Source organism: Euwallacea similis, chromosome 27, assembly GCF_039881205.1.
Source record: "Euwallacea similis isolate ESF13 chromosome 27, ESF131.1, whole genome shotgun sequence".
In the NCBI taxonomy this organism is placed as follows: domain Eukaryota; kingdom Metazoa; phylum Arthropoda; class Insecta; order Coleoptera; family Curculionidae; genus Euwallacea; species Euwallacea similis.
In genome coordinates, this window is record NC_089635.1 from 2,115,856 (window position 1) to 2,128,672 (window position 12,817).

General features: G+C 36.2%; 1 protein-coding gene across 1 annotated transcript; it reads right to left on the reverse strand.

Annotated features, from left to right (window-relative positions):
- Positions 1-1,706: 1,706 nt before the first annotated feature.
- LOC136417280 (uncharacterized) lies at positions 1,707-8,526 on the reverse strand. Its single transcript, XM_066402902.1, has 2 exons — positions 8,355-8,526; positions 1,707-4,607 (listed from the first exon to the last, which is right to left on the reverse strand). Exons 1-2 carry the CDS (start codon positions 8,367-8,369, stop codon positions 1,974-1,976), a joined length of 2,649 nt encoding a protein of 882 aa, XP_066258999.1. The 5' UTR covers positions 8,370-8,526; the 3' UTR covers positions 1,707-1,973.
- Between the last annotated feature and the right edge of the window lie 4,291 nt (positions 8,527-12,817).

The window sequence follows — 12,817 nt, forward strand, 5'->3', positions numbered from 1 at the left end:
ACAAGCAATACGGTCTTTTTAAACAAATTTTTTTGTACAATTTTTGTCTGTTTATGCAGGTAGGTACCTTTCTGTTTTTGAAACCACAGGTTTTAATTTAAAATAATAAATAGTTCTGAAGTATATTGGATATAGGCCTATTTGCGCAGCTCAAGGGGAAAGGAAAAACAGGGAAAACGATTAATAAAATATTAGGGTCAAACCTTGATCAAAAATAAACAATTTTATCAGCCAAGGCTGATAAAGTATGTGGCAAATACTTTGTGGAAAAATATGAGTGACTTTTGCGGATAAGTAAAGCAAACTGTGCGAGAATTTGGAGTCAATTTGGAATTATCTTGGCTGAGAGATGCGATTTAAGAGGTTAAATATCTCAATTTTTGAGGGCGCCCTATCAAATATCCGGCGCACAAATCTGCGGCATGCGCTTCCTTTTGTCTGGACGAAAACCGGGAAATCATGCTTTTAAAATTCATAAACCTTTTCGCCCCGGCAGAGCCAAATTAACGAAAAATCCAATCTAATTTAAATTTAATTACATATTCATTTTCAGGATGGGAAAAATGTCAACAGCTGCTGTACAGGGAAATTTTCAATTTAACCAGTGGATGTTTCGCCTCAGTTCGTTTTGATAGGGAGAAGGAAGAGTTATAGATCAAACGGCAGTCGGGCCGCTTATAGGATACTCCGCCTGCTTTTTCCAGGCTCGGAGGAATTAATTTTCTTTGGTTGGCAATTTATAGGCCAGTATGCGGACTTTTCAGGAATCGTCTCTGTTTAATTAGCTCTGGCCGACTGAAAGATATTTCCGTGTTTAAAGATTACGAGGAACGTTTGCTTTAAAAAAACTCTTTTCATATTTCAATTGCATGTAATAATCTATATGTCCTAATCCATTACTTATTACCATAGAAGTTCTGCTAATCTTCCAATTACAGTTCTTTGAGAAGTCGAGCCTGGAAAAGTTCTATTGTATTTTCGATTTTGATACCGACTTTTCTCTAAATCTTTACAGAAAGTCTGGAGGTTTCATCCACAAAGCTGTGGACGTAAACGTTATTTTTCGAGAACTTTGCGGCAAATTAATATTTGATACTCTTTTATTGCCAGTCTCCAGTATTCTGTTGGATAGACTTGCTCAATTTTTCATTCCGGAAATATTGACATTCTCCTCGTAATGAAAATTACATTACCTACAACACACAACACAAACTAAAAATTATGGTTCTTTTAATGCTTCCCCCCGGTGAAAAAATACATAATTGTTTAGGTGTAAGGTCTCATATAACGAAATCGATACAATATCGCCTTCGGGGTCTAACATTGCACTTAGGCTCTCAGTGGACATCGTATGTTATGGCTTTGTTTTAATCCGGTCATACATCATACGGAGACTTAGGGAAGGCTGCCGAGCTACACAAAGGGCCATTTGTGAAGACATCAACCCTAAAATGCTATGGATACAAAGGATGTTTTAACTGAAACAAGAATTTTCTCGAGTGACCCTGCTTTTTGTACATTCCTGCTGCTTTTCTATGTCCGTTACTCCCTTTTGATCTTTTTAGCACGGGCGTTATCACAGCGAGGGAGAATTCAGCTTTCAGTCATTAAGGGTGAAAGTATGGACGTTAGAGTAATGTACATATTTGTTAAAATCAAATTGGAATTTATTTGAGAGAATAAAATTAACTTTAATACGAATAAATGTTTTTATTCTTTGATCAATTTAAGAGTAGCATACATGTAAGACAAGAAATAAATAAATATTATTATAGATCTACAAACTAACATTAGTATGTACATAAAGTTATTTCCTGGCAATTTGCTTTACTTTTGAAAATTTCCTAAAGAAGAAAAATACGGTATTTCTTATTATAATAAAGAAATAAGTTGAGCAATTATAAACTTCCGCTTCTACCATCCTCAATTAAGATCAAATATGGCCACATGCACAACAACTATGGCTTAAAAATTTAATTTCCCTCACTATCCACACTATTATCATCGATTTTCTCCTCAGTTTTTTCATTCTCAACATCTTTCTTGAAGTACAGAGCTATATTGCTAGTATCCAATAATTGAAGTGTTTCTTCATTCTCCGCATTACTACTTTTAGCATCAACATTGCTCTGATCAGGTGCATCAACTATGACTTCCCTGACTTCTGAAGCTTGAGGGCGAGCCTTCTCAAAATTGCTGATAGTTTCGTTAACAGAGTAATTCTCCTCTTCCACACTGGGCTGCAGTATAATCGGGTATTTGTTCTCTTGCCCCTGTTTTCCTGGCTGTTCTATGGCTTGTAAAATGCTCTGCAAGAGCCCGTCGTTCAGCACTTGAGTATGAGGGACTTGTCCAGTACTGCCGTCTGCAGATTGAATCTGAAGAGTGTAACTTCCTAAATTTCCTTGCAAAGGAATGTTATTCAGATCAATAGAATGAGATTCCACTAATTCACTACTAGGCCCAAAGCTGGCAGCTACAGATTTGCCGTAGCTTTTCCCATGAGTTTCTTCATCATTTTCACTGATAACAGAATTCACTTTCGCTTCGCTTTTAACAGAAGAGCTATGAATCAAATCTGGAGTTCCGTACTGCGTTGCTGGCACTCCGTAGGTGGCCTGAGGCCCTATGGATTGTACATGGCTATTTGCAATATTGGTTGTCAGGCTTGATAATGATGAAGTATAGCTGTCAGCTGAAGGCACACCATAAGCTAGAGAAGGCACTTGCAGCTGCTGTTTGTAACAGTCATGAGGGACGGGTTGTCCATGTTTTGCTTCAGTTAGATCAATTGATAGGGGAGGGTGTGAGAAATCCACCGACACAGTTAGACCTTCGTCTTTGGATGCCGGAAGTGTATAGCTGCCATCAATATTTCCCAAAGGAATGTTGTAGCTGGTCAATGGAAGTGCGTTTGCACCTTCAATGTTCAAAGTACTTTGTTGAATATCAAGTCCTGCGGTAGCGGAACCGTGTGCTAGGTTCTGGAAGGAAACGGCTGGCCCGCTTGCAGGGACTCCATATGAACTGATCGGCGGAATTGGAGGTGATGGAGGTAAATAGGAGTTACCTTTGGAGGTACTGGTATATACTCCTTTATTGGAGGTACTTTTGTATCTTGAATTTGAATATATATTTGAATACTGGGGAATTACATATTGACTAGATGGAGCTCCATACACTCCAGTGGGGGGTACTAAACCTATGGCAGCCCCAGACAAGGTTTTATGTGTTTTATGCCCAAAGTTTCCAACTTGTGGAGCAGCATAGGAATCAGATAAGGAATTACTTCCAGAAGGATTTAAATTGTACTCAATGCTCTTCACAGCTTGAATATCAGACCCATGCCCAATTCCAATAGAAGACAAATCCAGGCTAATACTATGAGAATTGCTGTGAGAAGTTGCATGTGCTCCGGTACCATGTGCTTCATTTCCAGACGATGTGACAACTCCTCCAGAACCTGTGACGGTACCTAGAGGAGCACTATATGAATCAGCAACTCCTTTAACTCCTGCTGATTGATCCAGATGACCGACATCTAAGGTTATAGATGGAGTTTCGTAAGTCTCACTTAGTTGATTTTGTCCAATGCTCAAAGATGGGGGGGACAGGTCATGGTATCCGGAACCTTCCCCTGATACCTGATGGATCTCAGTTTCAATAGGGCGTTTGGATACTAGTCCAGGAATTGGCTGCCATCCATCATATTTGATGTCTGGAGGAGTGGGGGGCGCAGGTGCCCCAGGGTGTGGAGGTCTGGGGTTAGGAGAAGGTTGTGGAGGGCCGTAGGCTGCAAAGGAGTGCCCGGATGAGATTGTCCTTTCTGGAATTCCATATTGAGTTGATATTCCTATACTAGGAGGAGCAGAGTAAGAGATTTTAGGGGGTAAAACCGGAGCTCCGTATTGATGGTTTAATGTGGACAACCCAGAGTATAAATTTGAGGTGTATAAGTTGTTAAAAGTGTTGGTCTTCTGGTAGTTTAGTTTATTAAAGCTGAAGTTATCCTTATAGATCAAAGGAGTTCCATATACAGGTTTCGGAGGCCTCAGACCGAAATTTTTCTGAGGGTACTTGTGGAATTTGAATGGTTTAGAAGGAATTCCATAAGTAGTCTTAGGAGGACTATAAAGTTTTTGCGGGAAAAACTGATTAAAGCCAAATGAAGGCGCTCCGTACTTTAGAGATGGAGGCCCGTAGCTTTTAGGTATCACCGGCACTTGTGGAAGTCCATAGGTGTTTCCTAAGACCGGAGTTCCATAAAGGGGTTTCGGAAGTGGCGGAGGTATATCTGGGGGTGGAGCAGGATATACCACGTTATTAGATGGGGTATTGGGGACCCCATAAATTGGCACTGGCAAACTAACAATGGAAGAAGTCAATGCGGGAGGAGCATAACTGTCCAAAATAACAGGAGCTTCTCTACGATTGGTTGACTCAGAACCCTCCGCCACCAGATCTCCACTTTCAGCAACGATTTGGTCTGATTCTTTGGTTTCGGACACGGATTTGACTTGTTCTTCGTTCTTTTTGGTTTGGCCACTATTAACCACTCCTGCAGCGTATTGCAGAGACAGACAGAGCGATAACAGTGCAACAAGTATCTGAAACAAACATAATTTTGAAGATTTTAATTAAAGAAAGCGGTGGTTAGTTTTTGTAAATTTATTGACTAAGTGAAGCATAACTTATTAGGTTTCAGCTGTTCCATTTTGGAAAGTCCTATGTCATGATATAGTTTAAAGCCGAATTTCATTAGATGAGAATGAAGGTAAGATAGGAGAAAGCTCTGAGTCGGATAGATGTTAATGGAACTAAATTGCTTTAGTCTTAATTTCAGTACCTAGTGATATTTTTGTTATAAGGGAATTTGCCAGATTTTAAATCATGTATGCGTAGTGGTGCGTAGTAAATAAATCCATGTGTTTTTGTAACGAAAACAAATTTATCAAGGGCATGAATTGCAAAATCAGGCAAAATCTAGTCCAACCTGTTTCATACTGACATCGACATTGAAACTGAAATGAAAGTTGACCCTGGCTGTGAAAGTAAATTTATTCAGATGTATCTGCCGACACCGGCGGCTGTCTATTCATATTTACGCATTCTTAAGAAAATGATGAGGCAACACCGGAACAATTTGTCAATTTTAGGACTCAATTTAAAAAGGAAAGTATTAGGGTCTTATGGTATATTGTAGTTTATTTGTAAGGTAAATATTGGAAAATCCATGTCCTTGGCAACGAGGTTCTGAAATTCTGCAATTAGTACGGTTTTTAATCTGGCTCAATTAATATTTCAGAAACGATCATTACTTCTTCTAGTCCGAGTCCTCCAGAGATAGTCGTAGTTGAATGTGTCAGGGCAAGCCTGGAGTTGATTGCGGTAGCAATTAATTATCGTTGAGAAAAGAGTTTACATACAGACAGGTGTACACGAAGAAAATTGAAATAAGGTTGGATATTTGATGTTTGATGTTGATCATGTCGTTGAATTATTGTTGAATTCGCTTTTGCAATAAAAGCTTAATGCTGTTAAACATAGCAATAAAATGTGTAAGTGAGAACTATTTTGTCGCAAAGCGGAATAAGTTGTTTATGTGCCTGCCAGCTTAGTTTCTTTTCAATTGATATAATCGACATTATCAATTAACGCGAATTATCTCCTCTTGCACTGTTGTGTCAGTGTTCACATATTCATGTTTGCAAAGGCTTAAAGAGTTGAAAAAGTTGATTTATAAGGAATGTTTAAGAATTTAAGTCTATCGATTTAATCTTTCACTGATAAAAAACTATTGGAAAATACTTAAAGCGAGATGTAATCCAAACTGATGTTTGGAATGGCCGTATCGGTATCTATATATTTACCGAGCTATGATCATTATGATAAACATAATGATCAATTAAGGACAATAATAAATCCATATTGCAAAAGCAAGCAAAAATTTAGGTCTCAGAAACCACACTCTGATGAAAAAGTAATTTCGTTTAAACTAAGTAATAAAACCCAAATTTATGTGCATAATTTACATGTATTTGTGGTATTATTTCAATCGGCTTGTCGTTGCCTTTAATCCGATTTTAGTCTGATGGAGACGCAAATTACGCCAAAATATGTCGTAAATTTCTGTTACCTTTGGTTGTTCTCAAACGTACGATTTATCATACAGAGGCAGGAAGCCGCTTGAACGGCACCGGGAGGTATTTTTCTTCAATACTATCACTAATGACTCGATAACTGCGGCAAATTGTAAAACTTTTATGATGATTCAATTGATTTCATTACTCTTGCAATTTTAGCGCTTTGTTAATGAAGTAGAGTATAAACAGAAAAGTGGGTAGCCTGGAGTGCACGAGAAGGAGTTTTCTTCAGTACTGTTACTAATATCTCGAAAACTGTATCAAATTGAAAAAAAAGGCAAAACAACTTATTAATAAAAAAAATAATTAAGATTTAGGAATATCATTAGTCAGTAGCATACCACAAAAAATTTGAGGTAAAAAAAGAAGCCCGATACCAAAAAAGTTTTACTCAGAAGATTTTTATACTCAAATTTGTAAAAAGGTAATGTCAAATTGCTTTAAACGCTTTCTTCACCCAGTTAATTTTAGCGATTTCTTAATGAGATAGTGTATATAATACTAGTGCTAATAACCAGTATAATGTACAAAGAATTTGTAAAAAATTAGTAATGTGAAATTGCTTTGACTTAGTTTTTTACTCAAGCCTACCTCTTCGCTAATGAGACAAAGGAGGATAAAATGAGCAGTCTAGACGATAGTTGGAGGCGTTTTTTTCCAAGATTATCGTCAATAACTGCAAAAAAAATTGAATAAAAAAGGGCAACAAAGTTTATAAATTGAACTGTTAGTTGAAATTTTGAAATATGTATCACTGGCTTGCTCTAAAATGACCCCAAAAAGAATACTGTCTAGAAGATTTTCACGAGAAAACTTCTTGCTGTGTACGCTTGAAAAAGAGTTTCAAAATTTGAACTTAATATTTCAAAAACTAAAGGCTAGGATTAAATCTGAAATTTCAATGCCATATATCTCAGTAGCGAAGCCTTTGCACACAAATTTTCAAAGGATAATTTCTTCTTAGCATCACATGATCTACCACTCCTTAAAGTATGTATATATAGTTGTCCGATGATCATGTTGCAGTAGTGGACAAATTGTGAAACAACAAAAATACATATGCAACTTTCTATAGTAGAATCTTTGGATCTATGCGTTGTGGTACATAGTAGGTTAGTAGATTAGTCTTCAGCTACTTTAACATCAGTAGTTTCACTGTAAATATGGCCTCATCATTAAGGTAAATAAGGAATTTACGTAATTACTGTAAGGTTTAGATGACGTATCAAACTGTGCTAACATAAGGGCCATTATCTGCACATTTCCTGATATTAGTGAGCGCAATATGAAAATTACCATATTTTTCGCGTTTTAACTGGGAAATTAGGCCTATTACGTCAATGAATATAACTTCCTCAACATGCCCATATATTTTTCAAGATAAAGAGTCATTTTTATTCTTTATCATTTCCCTAAGTTCAAACTGTTGCTTGACATGCAATGCTACTTTCCCTGATTGTGCACTTGTTCTTGTGGACAAAACCTTGAATACGTATTATTTATGCGAGTAACCCTTTTTAGAAGGTTAGGCCCCTATTATTGTTTGCTTCATTGAAATGCTCGCACTTCACAAAACGACCTAAAATTCATCTAAAGCTTTTTGGAACAAAATATTGTTGGCTAAATTGGAAAGCGCCCATTAATTTCTCTTTAAGCTGAAAAAATAGTTTAATTGAAAAGTTAGCTTTTGAGTATGTGTACCGGTTTTAACAATCGGCTTAAAAAGGATACTTTGCATTCAACAATCTCCACTTCTCTCAATTACTATCCATTAATTAAATTGCGAATTAAAATTGCTAAAAGGGAGCAAATTGTTATGGAATTGCGTTTTTTTTCTGGTTTGGCAGTTTAATCAAACAGTTCAGACTAGTGTATCACTTTAATTGGAATGCTGGTAAATTAATACAATATACTAACCATTAATGAGAGCAGTTTCGATAGCACTTTTGACTATTAATTTGCATGCTAAATGAAAATGGAGAGGCGAGTGGCTTGAAAGATTAGCACTATCGATTTCATCAGTTATTATGTTTTGCCTCAATAAATACCAAAATAATTTTTTCCATGGAATTCTTCTTCTCAGAGTACGCTTAAAAAAATATCTAAAATAATTTATTCCAAAATTATCCAGATTTTAAAAATCTATCTGCCCGGGGGATGAAATTGGCATCAATACTCACTAACACTATAACGGAACGAAATGTCACTAACCTTTCGTGACCACATGATAAGGGGTAATCCAAAAAATAAGCAAGTCACAAACAAACACTAAACTACATTTAACACCATGTGAGTGACTGTGTTGTTTTTTCAAAAATACCCCACACCTGTCGGCCGGGAGGAATATATAGATTCACTTTACAATATCGGCTCCGAGATGAGTATCCCCCCTTAATATGGCTTTAGTCATAAGAAACAGAAGGTTAAAGTATTTCCTCAGATCATTTTAAGCGGACATGAGAGAGAAAGTAGGATAATGAAAGTAGTCGCGCCATGCCCATTCGGTCTACCCGGCTCGTATTAAGTATCACAAGAGATGTCCATAAATTAACCGGGCAGAGGTATATTGAAATTCAAAATCTTGCTTAGAATATTTGATACAATTTGGAATTTTATTGCTTCACAATTCAACTTTCGTTTGTGCGAAATACCGCGTATATGTGATGAGAGATTAAATAACAATTTGTATCTAGAATTTGTACGTATTATGAAAAAATAAGTCTATTATGGAAATCTAAAAACATTAGAAAAGGATCCGTGAAATAATCAGGTAATATATTATGAACTTAATTGGCTTGGAGATATTTTTGTATCGTTGCGCAGGTGCTTAAAGTCATGTTTTTTTAAATTAATTTCAGTGAAGCCACTGGCACGTTTTATGCATTCCACAAAAACAGTGAAAACAATTTAATTTTAGTGAAAACGTCGACGTCATTCAGAGAATGAGAAATTTTTGGTAATTCGTGATTTTAGGTTTTTCTTTGGCTAAACTGCGTTGGAAGAGTTCCCCGGTTTATTCACTACCTCTCCAAATATTTTAGCTCTTATCAGCATTATTTGATATTCTAATCAATTTTTGGTTACGTTAAGCTCTAATCAGAAAAATAGTGAAGACCCCAAATCCGTAGATAGTTCTTAGGGCAAGTAGGAGTACCTGTTGCTTTGTTGGGAATAGGTACCTTCCTACGCGCGCGTAAAAAGAGCGCGCGAAACTGCAACAAGCAATGCTACATTCACTTCTTTTAGATTGCCGAGATAGAGTGTGTAGGATTAAAGTTAAGATGGTGAACTGATGCAAACAACTGATTTATAGCAGATTCAGAACCTCTTCATATTTATGTAGACGGTGTATATTCTGGATAAGAAAAAAGAGCGTGCCCTTGGTTTAAGTTTGGTTAGGCCCATCTTTTAAAAGATTACTTAGCCATGCTAGATATTTTAGAAGTTTTTTAAAAAAAGATTTGCTATTTTGCTCTTTTTGGAATAAATGAAGCTCAAATCTGATACATAATAACTGAAACGTGGAAACGAGCGCGTTCTCTAAGAACATAATGCAATTACGACATACACCATTGTCTTATTTTTTTACGTTGCCCACGTAAACGATTCTATTCTCTTATTATAATTTTTTGTCACGCAAAAGTACTTCTATGTAATTCATATAATCATGACTAGAAAAATTACATACTACGATAATTATGAAGAACAATTTAGCTCCATCTTCTCGCACTGCAAGACAGTTTACCAAGATTTATGGGAATTTTTACAGCTCTAAGAAGCTCAACAATTGAATAATTCTAATCATGACCTTAACATGAATATTCAGGTCTTAATTCTTTTTTTTAATTGCCCGAAATCCTGCACGCTGAATTTATCATCATCGCTAATTGTTCTTACTCCAGTTTCAGCGATGTATGTATATATCAGAAATAATGATGGTGCAATATTGGTAAGAAAGTGTCTAGTAAGAGCAAGAAAGCAAATAACAGGTGAAGAGGATTAGGAGTTGGTTTCATTTTAATTTAGATTAGAAAACCCAGAAAAAGGAATAATCAGGTACTCGAAGGATAAAGATAGTTGTTTTTGAATATATATGACAATATTTTACCATACCTCTGGTGGTCTACACTGGTTCGCATTTCAGTTAATGAATTTTGTAATAAGCACATTGTCATGTCGTTAGTACACTCATATTAAAGTAAAAGTTCGAATTTTAATTGCCCCTATGTATAATTGCACGGAAGTCCTAATTTGCATTACGTTGTGTTGACATCTTGCATAGAAAATTGCATTCTCTAGTGAAAATAGCGAAATTTAAATAATTTTTTACTTTGCATTTACACGGTGTGTATTATATGTTTAAGCGTTGCCAAATAAGTGTAATGCCACAAGAGAACCGTGTATATGCGTGCCTCGAATTCATAATTATTTTAACCGTCATTAGGCACGGAGTAATTTGCCAGTGGTTGATTTAAATTACGTAATTTGCATTTTAGTATTTTGCCAGACCTCCATTTTAATTTTTCTTTTCTTGTAGTTCTCCATTTTTAAAGCAGGTTTTTATTTCAAGCCGGAAATTTCCTGCCTTAGAATTTCAATTTCTACCATGCCATTGTGGCAATTAAACTAATATCTCTTTAATACATTTCAGGTGCTTCGAGATAAATACTTGTAGAAAGTTATCTTTCAACTAAACGGTAATTCCAGCATATGTGTATCGGCCGCCATTGAATTATTGCACCATCTGTAATAAGGCCTTATTATCGAACAAATCAATTTCACTTTCATGTATTGACGTAGGTTGCATTTATTTATTATTTTCCTTTTATATCGTTAAACCATCGATTTCAATTCGATGCAATTTTTTGTTGTTGCAAATTAACTAAACTCATGCAATTCCCGATCGTTTGTATTTGTAACGGGAGACAGCACGAAGTTATTAAAGTAATTTCAATTGTTATGTGGAATAGCTCAGAGTTGAAAAATGAGGGCATAATAAAGGGTGATCATTAAAAAAACATCAGCAGGCGTTGAAACTAATTAGTAAATTGTGTAATCAACACCCTTACGTTCACGGTTTACCGCCTTCTGCGAGGTTTTTTTTAATAATCGCCCTTTATTAAAGTGAGTCGTTAGAGGCATGTGTTAGGGATTCCACCCTGTAAATGAGGAAAGAATTAATGCAGCTTTAGGAGGCGCAATCAAGGCATCTTTCGTTTTTTGTCTGGTTCTTTTACTCGACTTAGCTATGTTAATCTGAACTAGTCAATTAATCTTCACATTTGGTAATTTTAGTCTTGTTTCTCTTTAAAACTCAGATAATCGAATTTTCCTAATTCAGTGTAATCTACCAATCACATGGATCATTTGCATACTTAATGCATGCTCTTTTCTTTAGCTCTTTTAGACAATTTTCGAGTAATGTGAGCTTTCATGAGGCAATTATTTCATAATTTAGAGGTTGATTTTCTTTGTGTTTCGAACGCTAAAATGTACTTTCTCATAAAGAAGAATCTGTATACTCTTCGATTTTTTGCATTTATTATTCATTGAGGTAAATTTGCCTATGACTGGCCTGAATGGCCTACAAAGAACTGGAAATAGCAAACAATTGCTGGCATTGCACTAAAACAATTGGTTTCATTTGGGTTGCCGTTTATGCGTCCAGCAGACCTAGTAATTAATATTCATTTAAATTAATTTTATTGATATAAACAATTTCATTGCTTATATGAATGATTTAATTCGTATGAACAACGGTATTGAATAGTGACGAGTATTGATTACTGCTCGGTCCAGAAGCGTAGTTCGTAGAATAGGTGCGGTCACCTATCACGGACTTCAGAGCATTTATGATGTGTTGCCAGAATTTATGTGTCGATTTGACATGATCATATATACAGGTGCTTCCAAAAATTAATTTACTAAATCAAGGTAGGAGAATTACAAGTTTTTAGGAAGATTCTGAACACCTTTGACATGTACTAGATTATCATTGATTTAACAAGGATTGCATCTAGCACTAACTTTAGTAAATAAATGTGATTACCACCTTGGGGCTCCATACACGCAAGTCTATTGCACTTGATCCCGACTGTTAGAGAGTCCTGTCCGAAGTTTCAGGATGGCATATACTGATTAGTTTCAGAGTGATGAACGAGCCGAAATTTAAGACCGAAGGCCAAATCCAGTAAATCAAATCCTCATTGCCTATAGTTTAGCCAGCGTCGTCATCTTCCCCTGATGACTTAACTCGGTTTCCTGGGGGTGTTACACACCAAAGCAGCTATAATAGTAAAACCTCGCTGCCACCTGCCTTATGAATTATTTTCCCACGACCTAATATGAAAATAAACATAACAAGCGAAGATAATAGTCGCGGACGCAAATGTTAATACACTCGTGTCATATAGGAATTAACAAATTGTCGCGAAAATTTCGCGCTTTGCTCGACAAGCTATTAAGAAAGTGATAATGAGCTGACCTGCAACGATGAAATGTCAGATTACCTCTGTGAGTTTTTGGTAAACAATCCATGGTCGTGGGAAAAATAATATACGTTACTCCCAAGAAACTTATCGCGTGATTGCTCTCACCTGCGGCTCGTGCGCAATGTTTCACGCTCGTGCGTTAAAAGTTACTTTCCTAGATTGTTAGGTAATATACTATATGCT